This window comes from Sinohyriopsis cumingii, chromosome 9, assembly GCF_028554795.1.
Source record: "Sinohyriopsis cumingii isolate HCF-2022 chromosome 9, ASM2855479v2, whole genome shotgun sequence".
NCBI classification, from domain to species: domain Eukaryota; kingdom Metazoa; phylum Mollusca; class Bivalvia; order Unionida; family Unionidae; genus Sinohyriopsis; species Sinohyriopsis cumingii.
In genome coordinates this window covers 48,886,557-48,896,850 of record NC_142969.1, presented here as the reverse complement: position 1 = coordinate 48,896,850, position 10,294 = coordinate 48,886,557, and the positions used below count along the sequence as shown (strand labels likewise).

Here is a 10,294-nt window from a genome sequence, read left to right as displayed (position 1 = left end):
CATTTAAATAGCAAGCATATCCGTATCATGAAATTTGGGAAATGGAGATAATCGCGTATGCAATGCTAGAAAACGTATGACCTTGATCCAAAGGTCAAAAGGGACAAGCGACTGTGTACCATAACAAATTGTTTTATCTTCATTGTGATTGATCCTACGTAAGAAGAACGTCATTCGAAGCAATTAGGATCTATAAGGAATTTAAAGACACTTTCACAAAACAGTGCAGCAAATTGTTATTACTGTAACCTTGACGATAGAGGTAAAAGGGCACGAGAACATGTGGTGTAATTTGTCTTACTGTATAATGAACCGTGGCAAGTATGACAAGGATGTTTCAAGGCGTTTTGGAAAGTTACGCAAATGGAAAACGAGGTTGAATTTATTCAAAGGTTTATTCTGAAACAAAATTGGCATTTTAGTCAGTATTTCATGATATTTAGAAAACAGTACGCACAATTGTTGAATAATTTCTTTGCATGCATATATGAAAGACGTTGAGTAACACAGCTTATTTAAAAGTTCATGAATAGTATATCGCTGTAAAATAAATAATAAAATATACAAAGAAGCGTATATATTATTTACATGTATATAGTACGTAATTATTTTATATGACGTTAGTTCCCCGCGCACAAATTTGAGTAATTTATCATAACATTAACTATTTTACATGCGTTTTGAATGCACAGGTTAAATCTGTCTAAAATACACTTACACATGCTATAAAGTTTTTCACATTATATTTATATATACAATACAAATGCAAATGAAATAAAGTACATAACCTGTAAACTCTGACACCATGCCCCTTCGCAAGCCTTCTCCACTCTCTCTCTCTCTCATATATATATATATATATATATATATATATATATATATATATATATATATATAAGAGTCCGCCCACATTTCTGCGCCTTTATTTTATTAAAATTTGTGACGCCTACAGAAACGTTTCATTACCTGTATCAATTTATCAATGAAATACATTATGTTCCTTTCAATCTATTTGCAGAAGAAAGAAATTAACAACAAATACTCCTTTATCGACAACACAAAATCAACAATCGCTCTCCAATTAACGCATTATATCGATCAATGTTGATAACATATCATAGCGCAAAATAGCACAAGCGACGCAAAATTCAATATTATCTCGTATAATTAAATAATCTGTGATTGAATGATACTTTCACTTACACTTTAATATGTCTTCAAAGGCGCATATACCTCCGGCTCGGTCTCTCCTTTTTGCATACCATTTCAAATAATAGTCATCACACACATATATCAATTCACCTACAAAATTTGTATCCCCTTCACTTTGTTGGACATTTCGTTGAGATCTCGACACGGTTAAGAAGATGTGGTATTTTATATTATTTCCTTTTTATACACTGCTCTTTCACAATTGTTCTTTCATTGTATTAACTTTAAAATTGTGTTATGGACCAAGTGACCACATAATGTTTGGAAATCTTTATACATATAATGACACTGATTCCTTAATATTTTTAAAGCTACGAATGTGATCTACTTTGCTTTTTAAAATAATGTATACAATTTTAGATGCTGATATTGTAAAGACACGTACACGTTTCATCGAAGATTTATCTCGATAGACACATGCGACTGTAGAATACCAGCCGAGTCACGACGACCAACGTCAAAGGCGGATGATGACTTTTCAATTTAACTTTCCCATTCGTAAAATTCTTCTCGTATCAACTTAGAGCCTGATTAGTAATATCCGTTCTGACAAATTTTTAATGAATTTTCAACTGAATTATTTTCCTACTAAAATAAGGACTTCATGCCTTTTCAGATCTTGGAGTAAATTATGAAGGAAATAGTCAGTACAAAAATGTTGAACACTGAGCATTGTTTCTATTCCCAGCTACATGCGTTCCCTCAAACTATGAAAGTTATCAGCATACAGTAAATGTTTCAAAGATACAACTCTGTTTTCAAATAAAATGATTTCATTCTAACATTAAAAGGTAAAGAAAACAGACAAGGGTCTTATTTTCACTAAAGAGACCATTTGCGCATAGCTATAACTGAAACAAAATGGACACATTGAAAATAAATCTACCTTAATGTCATTCTTCATTTTTTTCCAGTTCAAATTACATAATATTGCACTGTCTGTGATATGTAGTTTCTGCAAATTGTTGACGACAAATGACGTCCCTTCATATTAAATCAAGAGAGTCACTGTTACTCCGATTAGGTTTAAAGCAGAGACGTATTCCAGAATCTTGTGCCCAAGTTCAAATTTATAGTGATTAAATTCGTATATCCGACATACGTGTCTATGATTTGAAGGAATGAAACACATTAAAGATGTTATTAACATCATCTTCTTACTTTCCCGATCGCCATACATTTGACCATTCATCTGGACAAATGTCGTTTACACTAATAACATCGTTAATGTGTTTCATTCCTTCAAATCATAGACACTCCGAAATAATTTGAGTTTGGATGCGCTAATAATTCTAAATCCGAAATTTTGACGTAAACTTCATCTCCTGGATCTAAGCTGACGGCAGCTGCTAAATAGCTATCGTAAACATTGAAATACCCGTTTTGGGAGACCTCACGTGGATGTTCACTTCTGATGAGTTCCTCTTCTTTGCCGTTTAAGATATTAAAGCGGTAAATCGCGTGTTTGATACCAGTGGGTTTCTGATTACGATCAGCATTTCGTTTCGGACGCACAAAATCCGTTTGTCGTTTACGACGCGACAGCAGTTCGGCTGCTGAAGTTGTGTTCTTATATGTTTCGTAGAGATCAAGGAACGAATGGATGAGATATGACCCCTTCACTGGTACCACCAATCGTCCATGTCTGTATTCCATGCCATATCTTAGAAATGCTCTATCGTCCTTTTGGTCCCATTCCCTCACCGGGATCATCTCGCCGTCATCTACAGATAGACAAAATGGATGTAACGGTTTGAGGAATGTGATTGGCGTAATATCTACATGTAGACCATATAATTGCATGTGAAATACCCTTCTAAACCTAGGTAATGCAAGAGGTTCTGATATATATATATATATATATATATATATATATATATATATATATATATATATATATATATATATATACAGAAAGAGATACATCGACATGTACAAAATTCTTCATCATGACAAGACTTATTCTAGAAATCAAGGCACATTTACTATGAGAATGATATTATTGTTCTAAATCTATCACATATTAGTTAATTGAATAAAATCACTACAATTAACCAAAAACGAAGAGAAACTGCTTGATATTTTAACCTTTCAATACGAAGACCACCTTAAATCATTAACCGAATTATATTCTGATCAGCTCATACGCGAACTAATATCACAGTTTTATCAATGAAGCTCGTGAAGCAGGTATAGCGCAGCTACACTAATATTATTGTCAATAACACCCATTCTTCAGCACATGGGGGCAGAAGAACCATATATCCAGTTTGCAGTCTTTGTGCAGTTGTCAAATTTGCATCGGAAAATATTTCACCAGGTGATGATTAATTATGGAAGCTGTTAGGTCATTCTGACAACAGTTACACTGTTTCTGGAGGGACATTTAGGAGCGGTTGTGATGGCGACTTGGCATGGGAATGCCAGTATTATTTTGCTACAGTTATCAGATAAAGTATTGAAACGTGATGATACAGACTTGTTAGAGACAATGATACTCATGTCATTTTGCGTGTTAAGTGAAACAACGGCATACTTGCATTAAGGAAACCTCGGACAAAATGGTAATTCCAGCCTGGTTAAATAGTATGATGATAACGAATCAGAAAAAAAATATCAGTATCGTTTTCCTACTTTTAAAAAAAAAAATCACAGAAAATTATGGCTCTTTCTTCAATAACAAAATTATAGGTATTTAATAAAACTTAATCAGTGATTACAATGTTCTTTGCGGAAAAGAAAATTAAAATGAAATGAAAATGTTGTTGAAATAAAGAAAATCATTCTAATCGTGTTGTCTTTATTTCTGACAATCAAACTCCAACTACACTGATTTGATTTTAATGCGTCGCAAATTTGATGCTTATCAAATAACCTATTTTAGAGGCCGATAACAGTGTCATTACTAATATCATTTGTTTATATGCTCGGCGCGTATTAGATACACTTACATGCACGGGGAGGGGGCTGTTTCTTTCCCGTAACGCGAGCGGAGGGTTTGATGTTCCAGCGAAGACTTTTCAGGAGACCCATAAGCTGTGGGGATGGTCCTGAAACAATAATGTCAAAATGAAAAAGCAATATTATATTACATTTGCAAAACAAATTCTCAATCACTTCGAATGAGAAGTCATAAAAATTCTAGAAGTGTTAGTGGTTAGTTTAACTTATCAGCATAGCATTGACGACAAGCATATTTACCTTGTGTACTTCTTTGAATGTCTCCGTCACTGAGTCTCTCATCCGCCTTTTTGATTGCCTATAGAAACACAAAATTTAAATGCAACAAATTCATGCCATATAGAGGTGTGTATAGACCTAAAGAACATCCACGTTGATGACGCGAAAGCACTTGAAGAATAAAGGATGAAAATAACTGACATCACGTTAAAGGAATAGATTTATTTATATTTATGAACAGCCACATGGACCGATTCATATATATATATATATATATATATATATATATATATATATATATATATATATATATATATATATATATATATATATATGTAAGTGTGTGTGTGTGTGTGTGTGTGCGTGGGTGTGTTTATAAACATGTTATGCGGATGTAATAAAAACAACAAATATTGCATTTTGTCACATTCTGACATTAAGTGCTCAAATGCATCTTACAATAGAATTTGATGCTTAATGGGTGGGCTTTGAACGTTGCGAATAACATAATTCAATGGCTTTTCATCTTCCTTAGAAAGAGAGTGTACTCACTGCGAAATAAAATCGTTATTAGTAGTTAAAGAATATTGACAGAAATGTTTCATTTTGCATGCTGTTCTGATTCATTAATAATTGATCGTTTGGATAAATTGTTGCCTTAATCCTTTTGTTTTGTCATATCTTGTGAGAAATTACTGGGTTTTCTTTTTCGTGTATGGACTTAAATTTGAAAACACGGTTATTATTGTCATTATTATTATTATTATTATTACATACACACACACTGATTTCGTCTTTAGAACAATATACAAGCATTTTTTTAAGTGTGTATATTTGCATTTATTTAATGGAGAGATTGTGACTGATTATTCCTTCAAACAATTATCATATAATATCACCTCGTCCAAGTATTCCTGAAGACGATCGGACGAACATCCGCAATGCAAGTCCGAGCCTTGCGAAAACGAACTACTCGGAAGGCACAATCTATCGCGTATCTGCTGCTGGGGCGGTTTTGGCATCGTGTACAACAAGGCTAACACAGTAACCAGCACTGCTACAGTCACCATTAAAACACCTCCAGTCATAACCTGAACTGCCGTCATTCTCACTGAATAGAATAAGATGATGTGATAAGAAATTTTCTTTGTCCCTTATATTTTAATGTTTCTGTCTGGTAAAGATAAGATTTACCTTCAATTAAGTTATGATACCATGATCAATGGGAATCAAATATTACTGTTTATGTTTTCTTGACCTTTTGCAGCGATTAAAAGTCGCATTGAGGCTAGAGTAAGCATAGACCAGTACGTTTCAAACATCAGAAAGAAACATGAATATAACAAAAACAATTACCTAAAGTTATTTGGCTTAAATAATTTTATTTGAGCTGCAGAACGCGCATGTAAACGTTTTCGTACAAAATCTGAAAGACAATTAAGCTTACATTAATATATTCCAAATTAATCCCAAAATCATCTAAAGGAGGATGTTTCTAAGCACTAGGTTTTAGAATTCCTTTCTTTATGCTCCTAATTTTCAATGGAAAAAAAATGTATTTATGTCACGAAAGATGGAATTTAAAATAGAAAACAATGTTTTTTTTCACCAGAGTTCATGAATTTAAACATTTTCTCTTTAACGGACGTATGCATGTTTTACACAAAAGGTGAGATTATAAATAATAATCATGTTTATTTATTCGGAGGGGCAATATAAAACAATAAGCAAGATGGAAATATTGATAATGAAGAAACGCAAGCAACATAAATTCTAAGCTGCAGTCTTATTACAATAAAATAGCTGATTGTATATTTAACAACTAACCTGGTGGGAAAAATGCATTACAAAACAGGAACAAGAACGTGAATCGACGATTTAGTACTCATACGTGCCATAGCGGATCACGTTGTCTATAATATCGACGCGTTCCGCATGTCCACTAATAATTTAGATTCCCCTGGGAGAATAGGAAGAGGTGTGTTAATTTTGGAGATTGTAGTCTCAATAGAACATCTAGGTACCAACCGTGCTCAGTTGTTATAATCTTGTGCGTACGCCGAGTTCGAAAATGACATTGACATCACAAACTGGTTTGGACTACTCGATTGGCTGGTCAGACGAATTTGTGGTCTGACTTTTCTGTGACACACTTGAGAGGAGATGCCGCTTGGGGTTGTTTGATCAACAGAGGACGAGCTGGTATTCTGAGAGTACGGCTGCTTGCACTTTTCCACTGCTTCTGCATTTGTCCTCAGTTCAACTTCTGCAGCTTCAGTATGGATAAGACTGTCAGGTTGAGCGATCCATTGCGAGATCTTCACAAGACTCAGGGTCAATGTTGAAGTGTTTCGAGCATGTCTTGAGGGAATCTTTGAAGCGTTTTGTCTAACCATCAAGCAATCGCCTTTCCTCCTTTTGCTCACGATAGAAGACTTTCTTTGACATTGTGGTGAGGTGACCATTCCATCTCAATTGCGACTTCATCAGCAGATAAGAATGCTTGGAATGTCAGCCCGTGTTAGATCTTCGGTGTCTGAGTCTCCTCGTGTATCCCATGCGAAAATGGTTCATGTTTATCGTGCATACAGCGTTGTTGGTAACAAAAATACTTTAGAGACCTTCGGTGTTATTTTTAGACTGATGCCTCTACATTTGCGCGTAGTCTGCCAAAGTTTGCGCTGGCTTTAGCAATTCTGGCGTTGGTTTCGTCATCGATGTGAACTACATGTGACAGTGTACTGCCGAAATAGGTAGAAATTTCCATTGCATGGAAGGTTTCGTTTACTCTTAATGTAGTCTCTACATAAAGCTTTCCTGCTGCAGGTTGGAGCATCACTTTGTCTTCTTGGTATTGTTCGTGAGGCCGAAATCTTCACGAACTGAAGAAAAATGATTGATTCTCTGTCCATCGTAAAACTCAATATCCGGCAATTTGGATTACTAGTTAACAGATAGAAAATCACGATCAGTCACTTCCTGTATCTTCGTCTTGGTATGTTGTCTCCGTAAATGTGAAGAGCTTATCGTCAGTTGGATATCTGATGTCGTGCCATGGGTGATAAGCAGCGCAAGCATCAATAAACAGACGGAGAGGGTTAGGGCCAACACACAGCTTTTCTTGAATCCATTTGTAACTGGGAATGGTTCAGATGACCCTCTGCTGTCCAGGACTCGAGCGAGCATGCAATCATGGAATTGCCGAACTGTAATGATGAATTTATCTGGTCAACCAAATTTTAGTACGCTCTTACAAAAGCCCTCACCGCTATGAGTATAAACACTTTTGTCAAACCATCGAACCTGCCCCATGCCCGGGAGAAATCCGGTATGCTTCTTTATCAGCCGAGGCTGCCTGTGCGGAGATTTCAATTAAGGATACGTAACGCTATAACCATATGACTATTGACAAACTAATGCTACCTGTTATACAAACGGAAACGCAAAATATCCTTAAATTCAAGGAATACATTATAAATGTTTACCATCCAGCTATAGAATCCAGACTTGGCTATATATGGTAAATTTTGAATCAGTGTACTTATTGTTCTTAAATCGCATTATTGGGATTCGTGATATCATACAATAAACTTATATCATGCATTCGGATTGCATCTGTAGTTATGATGTTCATTCGACTACAATATCATACTGGTCAGTATATGGCATTTTAATACTAGTTATGATATTATGAATTTTAAAAAATAATGTCATTAAGTGATGTTAATAATATTGGACATATAACATCTAAAATTTTAATGAATAGCTTCGTAAAATAAACAATTATCATAAAATAACGAATTCGTAGTAGCACAAATCGACCCGGAACCAGGAAGAAAAATCTACTACTCTTCTTTTGTCACTCGCGCCTGTCTGTACGTGTGATAAACTGATAGTCAGAAACCTGCTTAACCAATCGCTGAGAGCACGAATAAAAGCACCTCGCCTTTGTGGTCCAACATAATCTTTTCAAGCTGTTTGAATGAGACAACTAAAGTTTCTTTTTAAAACTCGATCGATTAAACTGATAATTCCATGTATGTATTGGAGACGGTTACATTATTTAGTTGGTGGGATTTGCAAGCTAACTCAAGAAAAATGAAGAATCGCATGGGCAGCAACGCGTGATAATTGTATCCAGTGGCGTCGATTATGAGTAAACAGACACCTAATACCTCTCTACCACGTGATATATGCGTACATGTACAGTGCTTTGTGTGTGTGTGCGTGGATTTTTAACGTAGCTTTAACAATTTTTCAGTCATATCGCTACGGTGTCTGCAGTGTGGCAGCTTATAGTGATGCCTGGCGCTGGGGCTTTATATAGGACCAACAGTGCTAATGTCCGGTTAAACCCTTTGCATACTAGGCTCTCAATGATGTTGTTGTTGTTGTGGGGTTTAACGCCATTTTTCAGCACACGATAGGCTATACATGGCGGCCAGTATTAATGGTGGAGGAAGAAACCAGGAAGACCCGGAAAGAACCACCGACCCACGAGAAGCTACTGGCAAGCTTTCTCACATGCTCTCAATGATACAAAAACATTAATATTTGTGTACACATATTGTAAACAAATACATATAATGACATATACAAGTTTTTTTTAGTCTATATTTTTCAGAAAAAAGTAGAAGATATTGACCTAGAAGTTTGAACACGGAATATACATGCTGCACTAATCACTGCAGATTATGCATATGCATAAGAAAAGGTGTGGATTAGGTTTTTATGCACGAAATGGTTATGTCTGGTGTGCTAACATATTGTTGATTACAATTTGAAGTAACAGCAAGGACAAGTCTTTGATCTGCATTTTATTTATTTTTAGTTTTGCTCATATCTGCAGAATACCTACTTTATTACTCAATTAAATAATAATTCCAACGGGCAGATTGTCCCTTTAATTCAATATTTTCCTGTTGTCGGTCCTAGATTAGTTATTTCAGGTATTCCTTAAAGCTCCACCGTAATAAATAATATTTGTATATAGCTGATAATATGTAGCAGAAAATTAGTTCACCATCACTACTGCTAAGGCATCCCATACAAGTTCTGAAAATGTTTTCAATTATGTATATTTATTTATTTTCTTCGTTTAAGCAATAAAAATGTATCCTACCTTGCTGTGCACGATAGAGGAGATCAACAACAATTGAATGACTATGGAGTGCAAGATAGCGCGCATTCAGCAGGAAAGAAACAGCCCCCAGTGTAGATTCCCAATTCAGTGTTCAACCAAGCTATGTGACAACAGTCGCGAGAGGTTTATTTATAAAGTCCTTTGCTGTGGATAGTCCAGTTAGGACTTGTCAGTTGAAAGACTATCCAACCCATGCACAATGAACAATAACCTATTCAAAGTCATTCGGCGAATCTTATCTACTGGCAAATTGCCAGCTAACTTGTAAGGTGAACAACACTCAATTGAAAAATGATTATGCTGTAGTCTATAATTAGATTTTTGGAAAATCGTAGTCCTACTTTCATATGATATATTTGTATCCCTCGAAATCATTCCAACCCACTAAAGATTTTATTAATCTAATTCCATTAATCAACTTTTCTTTTCCTCTACATACCATTATTATCCTCCTTCAACCTAATAATAATAATAATAACAACAATATTGATAAGAATAATTAGTAGTAGTAGTAGTAATAGCGACTCTGCTGCAGTTATGAATACAAATCAAGAGTTGAACGTAGTCTATCTTTTTATCTTAACAAACCGTCGTCTAAACCTTGTTGTTGTTGTTGATGTTGTAGGGTTTTAACGCCATTTTTCAGCTCACGATAGGCTATACATGGCGGCTAGTATTAATGGTGGAGGAAGAACCAAGGAAAACCCCGGAAAGAACCACCAACCCACGAGAAGCTACTGACAAGCTTTCTCACTCGTC

The 10,294-nt window shown here is 35.3% G+C and overlaps 1 protein-coding gene across 1 annotated transcript; it reads right to left on the bottom strand.

The window, feature by feature from the left end:
- Window positions 1–376: 376 nt before the first annotated feature.
- On the bottom strand, window positions 377–9,673 carry LOC149791773 (tumor necrosis factor ligand superfamily member 15-like). The gene is made up of 5 exons (XM_089970277.1): window positions 9,515–9,673; window positions 5,292–5,503; window positions 4,414–4,471; window positions 4,164–4,262; window positions 377–2,936 (listed from the first exon to the last, which is right to left on the bottom strand). Exons 2-5 carry the CDS (start codon window positions 5,496–5,498, stop codon window positions 2,455–2,457), a joined length of 846 nt encoding a protein of 281 aa, XP_089826403.1. The 5' UTR covers window positions 5,499–5,503; window positions 9,515–9,673; the 3' UTR covers window positions 377–2,454.
- Window positions 9,674–10,294: the final 621 nt, after the last annotated feature.